Source organism: Pyrgilauda ruficollis, unplaced genomic scaffold, assembly GCF_017590135.1.
Source record: "Pyrgilauda ruficollis isolate IOZ18807 unplaced genomic scaffold, ASM1759013v1 scaffold28, whole genome shotgun sequence".
In the NCBI taxonomy this organism is placed as follows: domain Eukaryota; kingdom Metazoa; phylum Chordata; class Aves; order Passeriformes; family Passeridae; genus Pyrgilauda; species Pyrgilauda ruficollis.
Genome location: NW_024524155.1, coordinates 7,547,507 through 7,562,504, shown reverse-complemented (window position 1 = coordinate 7,562,504; position 14,998 = coordinate 7,547,507). Strand labels below are relative to the sequence as shown.

The 14,998-nt window shown below is 39.5% G+C and overlaps 1 protein-coding gene across 1 annotated transcript in view; it reads left to right on the top strand.

Moving 5' to 3' along the window:
* GALC (galactosylceramidase) overlaps positions 1 to 5,498 on the top strand; it is a 31,542-nt gene extending 26,044 nt beyond the window's left edge. The window contains 2 exon segments of the mRNA XM_041472080.1: positions 1,012 to 1,088; positions 2,826 to 5,498. Of these exon segments, the coding sequence (XP_041328014.1) occupies positions 1,012 to 1,088; positions 2,826 to 2,969 (221 nt within the window). The 3' untranslated portion in view covers positions 2,970 to 5,498.
* Positions 5,499 to 14,998: the final 9,500 nt, after the last annotated feature.

The following is a 14,998-nucleotide window of genomic DNA, read 5'->3' as shown; positions in this document are numbered from 1 at the left end:
CACTTTAGGAGTATATATTAAAATTTTCAATAGTTTCTGATGAGTCAAATGTAGCTTCTAGATCTAGAGTATATCTGATAAGATATATTTTTTGTGTGTGTGTGTGTGTATTCCTGTATTCCTTTCCACTTCTACCATAGACAGGTAGCATAACAAAGGTTTTACATAGCTTCTCTTAACATATCAGTGTTCTCTAGGGAAACTTTGCAATGTGTAATTCCATAAAAACTTAAGTCTCAGCTGTATGGAAATACATACTTGTGTTTAGGATCGACTCAATTTTTTATTTGTAGTAAGACCTAGCAACATTACCTGATTAGTTTCTCAGGCTATCAGAAGTAATTTTTCCTAAATGAAATGAGTGGATTTTGATCAACCACCTCATTATTTCAGGCTGAGACTCTTGTTACACAATATGATAATTTTTTCTGTACAGATATTTTCAGTCATCTTTATATTTTTCTAGAAGGGAGCCTGAATGTTAAATTATCTTGCTGTAAAAACTGTCTACTGAATAAATGAAGACTTGTAGCACTTAATTTTTTTCAGGTCTTTGTTTTCCCTCCAGGTGTCAATCACACCCCATTTTTGCTTAGCTTAAATTTTGGGTAGAACTAAGCAACATCATAGTGTGGCAGCTGAAATCCTGTGATTTTAAAATAGTTACAAACAATTAATAAACAAGAAGATCTATAGAATGAGCAGAGCAATAGCTACTATCACCCTTTGTGAACGTGTACTGTCCATAGAGTGAATCCTCATCTCATGACAAATTGCTGAGAGCATTGAGGATTTCAGTGAGAAAGCAGTTCTGGCTAAACAGGAGAATGTACTGATAGTACAGAGTCCAGGTTTGCGTATTAAGCCTTCCATGCTGCAACTGAAATTGTTAAAATGTCAATCCTGAACACTTCTGAAAAATAGATATTATTATCCTTTCGCTGGCTTGGTATTTATCAGTTTCAGCAAAGAGCTGAAGTAACACTTTGCTAACTTAAGCTTGTTTTGCAGCTGGAAAAGAAATATTAATGAAAGGACTTGCTGGTGTCCGGGATAATGCATGGCACACACTTACTCTGAACATTCAGGTAAGGATGCAGGCAAAAAGCTAGAAAACCAGTTATGAAACTTCCAGTCCTAAATGGTTTAGAAAAAGCTGTGCTATACGATTGATGGTGTACTTGCATTAGTTTGCCCTATCAAAACCAGAAACAATGCCTGTTACATTGAACCAATATTAAAATGCCATACCAAGTTCTGCTGCCTGTATTGTAAAAGAGATCCTGAGAATCTGTAGAAGGTATGGGAAAATAACTGGAAAGCTGTATTGAAAGCTGGAGGTAGAAAGGTCAGAGAGGCAAGTCTCTTTATTTATCTGCTGGAAAGGTGGTGGCCTGGCTCCCTGTTCTTAAGATGATCAGTAAAATACTAAGGTAGGCTGTGTTACAAATCTGTCTCCCACCAATTCCCTTTGCAGGCTAAGGCCTTGTATGTGGAGCTAGTAAAGGACTGGAAACTCAGATGAGCTGAGTTCTTTCTCTACTGTGTTGGAAGAGCACAGGCATTGTCTTACTGTATAAATGGGCTGCAGTTAATGAGGAGCCTGTCTGCATTTTTTTCCTTACTTCCTTCCCACTTCACCTTTTTTAACCATAGTGGCTTGGGGAGGAAAGCAGCCCCAAACTGTACTTTAAATATCCCTGTGTGCTTTGATGGGTGTGTCATTGTGCAAGCACCTAAAAGGCTTTAAGTTCCTCTTCTGAGTGCCTTTTCCCTTTGTCTAATGTAACCTTTGCAACTCCAGCTGGCTTGAAATGTGGGGAATCCTGGCTGGGAATTTTTACTACTGAAGGTAACTCTTAAAATTATGCACTGAGTCCCTCATGCTAGAATGCCACTGAGTATTAGAAGCTGTTTTTTGTCTCTTGTAGTGTCACATTTGGATACAAAGGGACATTTGCACCTAAGGCATTCACTGAAATGAATGTGGTTTAGTTTTGGCTTTGGTACACTTACATTTATGACAGTGTTTGCCATCTGTAAAATGGGCCAAGACATGTGAATTTGGTTATTAATCACTTAAAACTACAAACAGTGTTGGTAATTTTAAAATTACAATGCTTCAAACTTCCGTCTGCATTGTTAAAGTATTTTGTACCTAGCATGTCTTTGGTGTAATGATCGAAGTACAGAGCCATCTTTAAATAATTCTTACGCTGACTCCTTGAAAGACATTCCTTGCTTTTACCTGTGTCTTTCAGATTAAGAAATACAAGTAAGCTGAAGTACTTTTTTCTAAATACTGTTAAGTGGAACACACAAAAGATAAATTGTAATTTTTCTTGAAACTGCTTTGAATTTCAACATCTTGAAGTGGCTTCAGTGACACTTGAAAGTTCTACTCTTTATTTCAGCTTAATTACTAAATTACATCTTTCTTTACTTTTGACTTCTGCCTCATTCTGCAGAAGCAGTGCCAAGTGTATCATATCACCTTAAAAAGGTTGGGCTGTTTTGAAAGAGTCTGAATCAAGGAAGAGGAAAACCAGTTTACCCTTCAGATTCTACACTGAGTTAACAAAGCTGTGAGTAGGAGAGGAGGAGCCTTTAATGTGTTCACTGTAAAGGCATTAGATCTGTTCCACAGAGCTGATAGACAGCAGAAGGTTCTATGCAATATTTAGATGAATCTCTGCATGAAAAAATGTGTGAAATGTAGTTGAAAGTGGACTTGACATCCTTCTGCTTTGTCTTGTCTCCCATGTGAGCAGGCTCAGTGTCTACACAGACCCTGGATTTTACAAAGCTAACATTTTCTTTTTCAGGGCAACTCGGCCTCAGGACTGTTGAATGGTTATCCACTCTGGGAGAATGTCACCGTTTCCAACCCGGGGAACGGCTGGGCTGCCCTCGGAACTCGCTCCTTTGAGTTTGCACAGTTTGACAACTTTCACGTTGAAGCTTGCTGAGGTGGCTTTGGCATTTGGAGAACCTGGTTCTCATGTTACTTTGAATGAGAGCCAAGTCAAACTGGAGGAGAGCTGAGTGCTAAACTGTGATTGATCTCTTGGCAAAGAGTCTGGATTCGGTCCGTGGTGTTTGTTAAAGGTTTACTTGAGTAGATATCAACATTATTGTAGTTTTATCTCCTATTGCTGTGGGTTTTTGCCCTTCAGTTTTTGGGGGTAAATTTTAGTTCTAGGTAATGATGAAAACAAATTCTTGGATTGAAATATCTTTTAATAACAACATCTTAACTTACCAGCTCACTTCTAAAATAACTTTAGAAGTTAACAGAAGACAGATTCCTAAGCTGCATTTTTTAACACTTCTTCTATTACGTCCATTGCTTTCACTGTGAAAGAAAAAATTAAATGCCAGTAAGCCTTATGAGCCAGTGGGCCCCATACTTTTGTAGGTCTATCATTCTCAAATTTCATTTGGATAAAGTAGCTAGATTTCCTATAGTAAAAAAAAAGATGTTTTGTCTGTTTTTTTGCTACAGTCTGTGACTAGACTTTGCAGTTCTCCAAATGCATTTGATTATATCTTTCAACTTTTGTTGCCAGCCCTAAAATATATCCTATTTTCAGTGGAATGGAAATGTGCCTTATGACTGATCAGGGAGTGCAGCATGTGGCTTATTTCTAATCTACCTCCTCTTTCCACTGAAAGGGTTGAAATGGATGAAAAGATACCATAACTTACAGTTTGTTGATGATAATATTGGGTTTTTTGCATAGTACAAAGAGTAAAAACATTGCATCATGGATATTTCCATGTCAGGTCACATGTGGAAACTGGCCTTTTGTTCCTAGAAACTTGGGCAAACATTTCTCTCTTTTGATGGATTTAGAGCTTTGAATAGGAAATAATTAAAGCCTAACAATTATGTTTAGTTTATTATATTACTGTGGCACAGAGGAGATATGGATACTATCACTTCCTGGTATAAAAGAAATTAAAAAAAAAAAAAAGCAGTCTTTGTCTTTAAGAGTTTGCAATCTGATCACAAGGTAAGTAACAGTTGGTGGACACAGAAGGAATTATTTAGTGTACCAAGCAGTGGTAATGACAGAAGAGTATTTGTTTTTAAACATTTCCTGGGTATCATGGGATGAAATTCAGAGGATAATTCAGATCTTTGGGAATGGAGGGATTCTGTTTAGCTGTTGCTTCATTTTATTTTTTCCCAAGTTACTGTGTTATTAAAAAAGCAATTAATTGAGAACATGAGGTACTGAATGGGTTTTTCCTCACAAGCATTTGCAGTTCAATTTGCTCCAGAATTTTTCTTGTTTGTTGTTGGCCAGTTTGAAGGAAGATGATGTCCATTCCCTTAATGAAATGTGATTGCTGTGTCCATCTACTTTTCACATTCACATCCTGTTTAATTGACTAGCAAGTTGTTCCACATACTTGACAGAGCTCTGTTAGCTGTATGAGGCCATTTGTAGCAGGCAACATCTGGAGAAAAAGATTTGCAGTGTACTTTGATTTATAGAGATTATTCTTCTGATCCCCTTTATTTTGAAGGCTGATTCCAATAATTGTTAACTTGAGTCTTTGAAGTTGCCATCTAATATAAAATTAATGTTATAGAGATAATTTATGGAAAAATTTTATAATGTTGATCTTCCATTTTCATTTTTGGAGAAGGCTTCTTAAAATTCCTTCTCTAGTAAGTAAAAATGTTGTGTCTTTTAGCTGTTGTATTGATACTACTTATTCATACTTGGAAATTTCATACATGCCAGTAACCTTGAAAAATTATTTAAACCACTAAACTTTAAAACTCTTTAAAAAAGAGTTCTTTTTTAAAAAAGAGTTATACTTTAAAAAAGAAGACTTCCAAATGTTAAGTAACTGTTTACTTAAGTGGGTGAAAAATGAAAGGCAATTTTCCATGTAATTTTCAAGTATGGATGCAGATCTGTTCATTACTTGCTTGATTTCCTGAGGAATGTCACTGGTCACTCCACATGTGAAAGAATCTAATTTTAGGTCCTCATATTCAAGTAATATGAGTATAATAATCTCAGAATAAATTTATTTTAGCTGTGATGGATTTCTGTAGTTGGATGCTTCTTGGAGACTTCCTGGTAGCTTCTGTGGGTAAAAGCAGAGAGATCAGCAATGATGCAGTTATTCCAAAGGAGCTGTCCATTTTTTTAATTTTCTCATGCACTAGTGTAATAAACTGTATTGTTATATTGTGTACTGAACACTATGTATTTTATCACTGGAAATGTTGATTTTTTTTTTTCCCTAATCTTAATTTACAATGTTGGAGGATTAAAGTGTTATGAACAGAGTAAGTGATTTAATGGTGACATAATGTTATTCATCTTTATATGTCTGTAATTCTTCACCCTTCAGTAGACTGTAATATGTTTGGCAATAACAAGCTGTCGGGTTTTTCACTGAGGGGTGGATTTAAGTTGTTGATTATAAATGCTAATCACTCCAAATGGACAAATAAAACACTTAAAAACGCTTTATTTGTGCAGAATGCTTCTGTAAAATGGGTCTTGTTTTTCTCCAGCAAGAAAGCTGACAATTTTTCCATTGTGATTTCTGATAAATATGCTTGATATTAACTTAATTGGATTGAAGAATATAGCCAACCAGTCCATTTTAAAAATATCACAAAATCCATTCGCATTAGGACTTGTGCTATTGATAAAATGATTTTCTTATAGCAGTCAATATACATTTTGCTTCTTTCTGGTTTTCTGATTTGGATTCTTTTTTAATTTATTGAAGGGAATTAAATTGTATTTGAGGACCAGTGATGCAAAACTGCTGAGTACTAAGGTCATGTGAGATTTAGCTGAAAGTCAGTTTGTAGCTTTGGAAACAGACAGTGTTGTAAGGATGTACTTCTATGGTTTAAAGGCTTCTTTATTTTGAATATCCTTTTGAATCTATCTTCAAACACAGTATTTTTATTTTTTTAAGCTAAACTTTAGGGTTTGATTTTGCAAGGAAGGGAGAAATTCCATAGAGCTAGTTATGTTTCCCAGTGCATTGTGCCCGTAATGTCTTACCCTGGAATTGTTACCTTCCAGTAACCAGCTATGTGCTACCACCTACACAAAACACTGCATCAAAATCAATTCTGTCCCTTCTCTGCTACCATCTTTGAGGTTAGACTTGAGCAGTTCTTGAGATTTTTAAACTCATACAAAACACAAGGACTCGTTTGCTTTAAAATTACAGGAGGCTCTTTAGGCTCCTTTTGCAGCTGCCTCCTTGTATCTCTGTATCAAAACTAAATTTCTACTTCCAGATTTGATTTGGAGTGGTAGTGGTTTGCTTTTGCCTTATAGAATCAGTTTTACTGCATCATAGCAGCAGGTTGTTTGTTTTCACTTAATAAATTTTCATTGGTTTACCTGAAGTTTCTGTCCAGAGTCCATTTTCTGGAGGGGAGTGGGTATTATGAATTTAACCATCATAATTATGGCTGTCTTATTTCAGCAGTATGGGCAAAGAGGGACAGTGCTTGGAGACTTTATTATCCTCTCTTTGATGTTTTTGTCTTTTTTTTTTTTTTTTTTTTTTTTTTTTTTGGGGGTGTGGGGGGGTTTTTTGTTGGTTTGGGTTATTTTTTTCTCATTTGTGCTTTTGTTTTGTTTTTGTTTGTTTTTAAGCCCTTTGTAGGTACTACACTCATACAAGTCTAGCACATGCTGGGAGTGGCAGACAGGCAGGTTGTAAAAACCCTCCAGTTTTGAAGACTTCCTAGGCTGGTAGTGGAATCATCAGGTAGCTTTTTTAGAATTCGGAGTAGTGTGCACTGAAAAGTGAGCATGAGCAAATTCCTCTTGCTGTGCTCCTTCCATTTATGCCCAAGTGTCACTGAAACAATAAGGGTTGTGTTTCTAGAATTTGTGTTCTAAAAAAAGCCCAAAAGGCCCACTAGTAATTGAGCAGAGGAAAATGTGTGCTGCAGCAGTGTTGCCAAGCTTTTGCTCTGTGCCAAGATACTTCTCTGCGGTTTTCATAGTGGCTAAGACAAACAACTGTGAAACTCTGTTTTTCCCCTCAAGGAATTATGTTTGGATAAGGTTAAAAACAGACACACAGCCCAACACCAGTTTTGTCAGGGGCTCCTGGTAACTTGCAATGAGTGCGTTAAACCTGACTCTTACTTTTGTGTACCCCAGGCTAAACCTACACATGTCTCTGGAAAGCAGAGATGAAAGTATTCTAAAAGTATTTGTTGGAGTGCTGACTTTTAAATTCTTTAAAATGCCTTTTCTGTTGGTATCAAGTGTACCTGACTGAGTTTGACTTCACTTAGTGCAGGAGAACAGTAATCTTTGGTTTTACTGTGCTCACAGAGGCATTTCAAAGATATTACTGTCGTAGGGGGTGTCTCAGTACAGAATTAACTTGAGGGTATGTAAGAGGAAACTGAACCTAGCGTGTAATATTATTCTAATGTTATGCAGCCATGGTCTGGGAATCCTTCATTGTCTAAAACAGAGGTGGTAACAACAAAATGACTGTTAAAAAAACCAAACCAGCATCACCAACAAAAAAAACCCCCAAACTGCACACATGTTCTCAAATAGTACAGGGAAAAAGCAAAGAACAGTCTGGATTTAACTTGGCTTCCTTTGTTCAGTTACTGCTGGAAAATACAGCCATCTTCCTTACTGTTTTCCATGGACAATGATTCAGTTAAAATGTCTATAGAGAATACAAGACTTCATTGTTGCTAAAAAGCAAATGCTTAGCTAATTTTAGGCACTGCTGTTTCCCAGAAGCAGCAGAATCAGAAAAGGCTAGAAAACATGAAACAGGTTATGCAGCTGAAAGGCATGTCTGTGATGTGTGACTCAGTCCCTCTCCTGGTTGCAGAAGATTCCTTACCTGTGAGCATAGCAGCAGAGCTTTATGGAAAATAGAAGGCAAATATTTCTCTGTTGCTGCCACCCCCCTTCCAAGTTTTTGGGAAATTTTGTGTACATTGGCCAATCTGAGATCACACAGAAGTGACTCTAGCCTCTTGGCTGGATTACATAGTGTTAACAGAGTCATTTGAAAGAGCAGCTGGCAATGGCTAGCAGCAAATCCTGTTAAGGATGTCCATATTCCCTTCTGATGTGATTGCTCTTGTAGTGGGAGCAATAAATGGTAGTGTTCACTGGCAAGAGATCAGGCAGGTTTTGTGCTGAACGGAGGTGCACACAAATGGCTCAGTGCAGAGATCTGTAAAGCTTCACTGGGATCCACAAAGTCTCTGGCATAAGCTGCCTATTTCCTGTTCAGTCTAAGATTGCTGTTTAATGTTCCAGCTTAATTTTTTTTCTTGCAGCCCAGCTGATACCTTGTCCTAAATAAATTGTTTTGCCAGCATTATACGAAACATGCTCGGTGCACAGGACAAGCCTGTACCAGAAGGAGGAGGCTGAGAATGCTCTGTTGATCATTCAGCCCATCTCCTTGATAGATAGACTGTACATTTTTAGGATGTGCCTTACTAGACTGCTGAGACAAAAGGGTGACAGAGCTCCCACTTCTCTTTTGTAGGTGGCTATTCTATAGATTTTGAGACAAACAGCATCATTGCTTTTGTTTATGATCTGTGTAAGGGGTGCAGGGAGATCATTCAACTTTTCTTCCCAATACATAAGAGGAAGGTTGATACTACAGAATGCATCTTGTGTTTATGTAGTTCTAGTATTTACTTGCAGGATGAATTGAGCCCTTCATGAAACACCTGTGATTCTACCTTGAGAGACAAAATACTTTGATTAGATGAATGCTTTCATGCAGATACATCAACTGAGAACACCCAGTTCCCAAGCCAATGGAGTTTCTCTTATGGTGTTGCTTCACTTCATTTCAAATACCATAGTATGATATAATTTTTTTTCCCTAAATATTAGTTCTAGTAAATCTCCACAACAAAAATTCCAGCCTCCCCATATGTAAATACATTCAGTACATACCTTGGTTTCCTTTTCCTTTCCTGACTGTGCTTTTAAAATGGTGAATACTTAGGGATATCTGTCACCCTTCCCAAACAAATACTTCGCCATATGAAAATGCAACAATCTTCATCTTTTAAACAACTGAATCTTTTTACCTCTGTATTGCAGCTAACTATATTTTTCTTGTGCTGGATCTGAATATTGTCACATCACTTGATTTTTATAATAAATAATATTAATCTAAACAGGCTCTGCAAGGAGGCGGCAAAAGGACTATGTAGAAATCTATAATTTCTTGTGGTGTTTTAGCCCCCAAGGCCCAAGTGACCTTACCTGTATTTTTCCTTTCTCCCACACATTTTCCAGTGCCATTTAGGGTGGCTACCTGGGTAACATCCTCAATGATTGAAGGTGGCTGTTTTTCTTGTGTGTGGCATGGTGACTTGGGAATGATAAATGCCAATCTTCTGTACCTTCTCTGTGGAACTCAACCTCCTGGAAGTCAGGCAGGTTTTTGATCACTTTTATTATACAATCAGGCACTGGAATATAATAGTCTGGAGGATTTTCTTGCTTTTCCTTTGAACCATGTTTCTTTGTTGTTTTTAATAATTTTTTTTTCTTCAAGAAGCGTGATGCAGAAAAGGTACTTGGTTGCTTTTATTACATCAAAACCTGATTACAGTAATTCTGTGTTCAGCAACTTCCCTGATGAGCCTATACTGCATCCTCAGATGCCTTTGAAGACTTCCGCCGGGGTTAGTTATCTGTACTAAGTCATTTCAGATGGCAGTTTCTCTGAAAAAGTATCTAGTTTCCTCTTCAGTAACATACCAGTTCTAAGTGTGGTGGTGTTTTCTGCCCTTTGATCTTTTAGCATTACATTTGGTAACTGAAATATCTTTTTCTCCCCATTTCTACCACTTCAAAAGATGGTGGGCCACATCCCGCTTTAATCTGCAAGGACCTCAACACCATGCAAATATTACCCATGTCCTCTACTGCAAATGAGAGAAATATACGTTGCATACTGCATTTTTCTGATGCTCTAGAGTCTCTATTTAGGTTTCTCTTTGTTGGGACAGTGTTCTGAAATCAGAATACAATGAATTTGCGTATGAACCTGTATTGAGATTTCAAAATGTGCTCTTCTGGTTTTAAGTGTTTATGGAGCATTGTGTATAGTACTCCTGCTAAAAATCTGGATTTTTAAATAACTTTTAAATTCTCTACAGTTACCAGAGCTTTAAATGAGTGGTGGATGGAGGTCTGGAGCACATCCTAACTTTGTTCCTGGGATCATTTCACATGCCTCAGTTTCCTCATGAGGAAGCACACAGGGATACCATGGCACTAAGCACGCTTGCTTAGTAGACCTAAGTAGAAACAGAGCAGCTGCTTTAACTTCCTTCCTACAAAGACTTAATGCATTAGTGGGGACAACGTTGATTAACAGGTCAGTGTCACTTCCTGTTGAAATTGTGAGGAAATGACTGCCCTGAGAACAAGCCACTGTGGGTGTGCCTCTGCTCTGTGTTAGAGGTGGTAGGAGACTGAAAGGGATGAGTTTATTTTCATTTGGATCTGCCACTGAACATACTGCCTTTTTCATTCTTTGTCTGCACAGAGCAGAGATAATGCTCTGCCTCTAAGGATAGTCACACTGTGAGTGGGGGTCTCTTCAGAAAGTTTTGGAAAGGACTCCATTGATTCTGTGTACATTGGAATGCTGTGGGTTCACAGTCTGACAGTCTCATAGTATAGAAAAAACAGGCAGGAGTGGTGGAGTCAGTGAGCTGAAGCATAACATCATCGACAGCTGCCCACTACCTGCAAGGAGATCTGGAAAAGGTAAGGGGTGCATGCTCTGCTTCAGAGTTGCCTTCCTAGTGGGGCCAGTAGAATGGAGATGAGTAGGATAGATTGGAAATGTTTGATATAGAAACACATGCTAGAATGATGTAAAGCTTACATAGTGTCTTAGAGTTGGATCAGTCTCTGCGTATTTAACATGACTTAAAATGGTAGGAGTGTTATTGCATCTGTAAAAACCTGAGTTCATAATATGTTCTCATGTCCAGGCTCTCTCATTTTTTTTTTTTTACTGAAAAAAATGATGTAAATTGTACCCAGCAAAAGAGCAGAACAGTACGAGAGAAAAAGAAGGCCAAGTCTACTTTTCTGTCTGCAGTCACCTTTCCTCAGTGTTGTTCTCCTGAAGCTAATGAGCACTGCTCATATTATTGTGTGACTATAGCTCCTTCTCGTCTGGAGACCCAAGTCCCTGTGAAGAGTCTCTCAGTTCGAACCAAAACCAGATAAACAACAATGCTATTCCAGTTCACTGAGCGTGACTGACACGGTATTTGAAATCACCACTCAGCCCAGACAGTCAGGAGGGGTAGCTCATACTTCAGGCTGCAAAAAAACCCCACCTCATTACAGCAAGTCTGATCTGTTCTCGGAAAAAAAATCTATAGTGGTATCACAAAGATTGGTTTCCGAATGAAAAATTGAGGTTTGACATGAACCTTAGGACTTTTTATCTTTTGTGACAAGTTCGTAAAGCAAAAGAGGCCCTTGCAGTGAGTGCTGGAGGCACTAGATGGCAGTGGAAGCATGGCTGAGGGAGCAGCTGTCTTGCGGGCTTTGGGGCCAGCTGCTCTGAGCTATGAAAACAAGGAATGAAGGCAGCTTGACTTGAGAAGAAAGATAAGGTTGAGACTACGGGCGGCCTTCTGTGCACAGAACTCAAGGCTTCCCTTACAAGGAATACTAATTCCTCATTTAATAATTTTGCATCTCCTTAAAGCAGATTAACCTATAAACCCCTGAATGCTCTGTAAAGCGTCTATTACCTACAGTGGTTTGTCTGGATCAAAACCATTAAATGAAGAAAAAGCCAATTTCTAATTGCTGCCAGTGGCACAGCTTTTGTGTGAGTCTCGGTAATTCTTAACTCTTGTTCAAGCTAAGAAACGACCTGCAGTGATTATTTTTAGAGTACAATGAGTTTGCTCTTCACTGCTACAGCCTATATGCTAAAAGCCTCTGAAGTGCCCCAGCCCCACTATCAGAAGGTCTCCCTGCGAGCAGCTGTGTGTGCTCTGAGGCTGTCTGGGAGAGCTGTGCTCGTGTGCAGGTGGGATCACAGGGTGAAACCTCAGACTCGAGTGGAGGAGAATGCTGTGCAGGAGCTTTTTACAGTGTACAGCTGCGAGATGGTTATTTCCCAGCAGTCTGAGGTTTTCAGAGGTGTGGGGCTCATTTTTCTGCTGAAGTTTTAAAATATGAAATTGATAGCTTGGGCAGCTGCAAGGGATGGAGCCACTGTGAGAGAGAAGCAGCAGATTTGTACTGAGAGGAATTGTCATCTGGCTTAGACTTGAACAAGGCAGTCCTTTGCTCAAAGGGGTCTGGAGACAAGGAAAGGCAGCAGCTCTGTAAACATGTGAAGGGGGGACACAAAAATCACATCTGCAATTGGAACTGGTTGGCTTTGGGGTGATCAAGAAACTTACGAAAAGAAAGGGGTCAACAGTGTGAAAGCAGAAAGGGAGGATGGGTTTGTCCATTATCAAGTGTCTCAGAACATCATAATCTGAAATATGGGAGAGGTAAATGAGCAGTGATTACCGGGAAAGCAATTCACTCCCTCATGCCAGGTTTTCAAAAGCTTTATGTGCTGTAGGTTAATAGCCAGCTATTTGCTATTTGCTTTCACTCTGAATTAAGCCCCAGGCTTCCTGAGGGGATGTCCTTCCCTGTCCCCCACAGACCCCCACGGTCAGGCAGCATGACTCTGCGCATCAGTGTGGGCTGTCTCAGCTCAGCCTCTCCAGCAACACCTTATCAAGGAAATTCCTTACTCAAGGAATCCAGGGTTCCCTGGTTTTCTTTCTGTACCTTTTGCATCATTCTAGAAAGAGCCTACCTGGATGTATGCAGGGACTGGGAAGCAGAAAGTCTTTGTGTAAATTAAGACCAAGATACAAGATCCTGACATGAAAAAGTATCACTATGCCTTGTCTTCTGGGAAACAAAGTGAGAAATGTTTCTGATTTTGACAGAGATTGTTGCAATAACTAGAGGATGTGTGAAACTGAAGTGGGGACTGTTCTGTAGTCCTGCTTTTATGTAAGGCATCCCTGTGGTTTGCTTCTTTAAAGAATGGATATATTATATGTACGGTGGGGAGAATGCACAAGGCAAGGACTTTTGTGCTTATTTGTCTTGTTTGTCTTATGTGGCACCTGAGACCAGTATTTAATGAGAGTTTCTGTGGGAGAAGAAGATAATGTTTTCTGTGGGAGAGTCGTGCCCCTCTATCAAATGAGTAGTAATGTCTTTTTTAAAAACTACAGAAATTTTGATTATTGGTTTATAATCTTAACATTGTCTGTGTATTTCTTTGTCTGTTTTCTTTATGAAGTTCCTCTGAGTGCTGGTTATTTTTAGGGGCCTTTAGGTGCCCTGTGCTTCAGGGTCATGGCTCTTTTCCTTGTTTGCTCTGACAGAAAGTGATCATCAGGAACATCTCAGGTTTTCATTGTGCTTTTCCTTGCTATAACTTTAGTTTATTGTGCAAAAGTGAGAAAGAAATGTGGTTACTGAAACTTTGACAGGTTTTCCCTTTCACCCACAGTGCTTTGAAGGCAAATTGCTTACCCAAAATGTGCTTGGATAAGTGAAGGATATGCAAGAAACGGAGAGATCCCAAGATATCATGTGGCCTGTTGAGGACAGTGGTTTTTTGCAAGTATCTTTGGAGCAGGTGAGTAATAGGGGCCTGTCTCAGCCAGCAGGATAGCACCAGGATAACTGTGCTTTGTATAACTGGTGCAGACATGCAGCTTGGCAGCCTGTTAGCAGTGTTTTGAATAATTTTGAAAAGCTCCTCCTGCATTATTTAGTGAGTGGATTTTTTAAGATGGAGCCTTTAGCTCCTGAGAGAGAAGGAAGAGCCTGGGCGAGATGCTGGTGTAAATCTGTTCTTGCCGGTTGCCGGTGGGCGCTCCCGTTGATGAATTCCCCAGCAGTAATGAAAATTCAGCTGTTTGGGCATGATGCTGCAGTGCTGTGGGTGCTTGGGCTGCCCTGTGCTGTAATGCAGAGCACAGAACAGTGAAGCTGAGGAGGAGGAGGAGGAGTTCTAGTAAGAGAACAGAGCTTTGCCTCAGAAAGCCGTGCGCAGTGCCCGGCAGAGCACAGGCTTCTGAGGGCTGTAATGTGGAAAACACCACAGAGAGCAGGGCTTGTGTCAGCCCCTTGGCCAAGGGAGTGAGGCAGGGTTCCTGGGAGTAGCTGGCTGAGCAGCAACCCTTTGCCAGCTGCAGGATGTTTTAAGCAAGGGAGTGGAGCTAACTCCCAGGGGGAGTGAAGATGGGGGTGACCTTCAGCAGGAGCTGAGGGTAGTGAGCCCTTCTGCAGACCAGTTCCCTGGATTCTGGTCAGGCTTAATTTGTGCAATCTGTCCTTACAACTCACTTGGTGAAGAATTCAGACTGAGAAGCCACACAAAAAAATGTGCAAAAGTGAGATAAAAGGTCCAATAATTTTCCTGGATTTTCTTGTGCTTGAGGAGCATAAGAACTTGGAGGAACTTTTTCAGTGTGATTCTTTGTTAAATCCACTGGGTGCATTTGGCACATCCCCCTGTCCAAAAACACCAAAACAAGTGACTTTAGGCATGACTTCCTGTGAGTATTTCATGGTAAACATGGGCAGCCCTTTGAAATGCTGATTTTAGAAGTACATATTACCATTCCAGAGCATAGCAGGATTTTTCAGATAGAAGAAAGAAGAACTCATACCAGAGCAACCCACAGCCTGGCAGTCGAGTCAGTAGGAATAGATCTGGACCCTTGTTCTCCATGCTTTGCTCCTGGAAATTAAACTGACAGTCTGTTTTTCCATATTGTTGAGGCTGATTGCTACTTTAGGGGGGGGATACATGAGGCTTGACTCAGGAGTCAGACTCATCTTATGCTAGTTTACAATTGTTGTCAGATGAGTTATGATATTTGAGATGAGCTGTTGTAAAAACATAT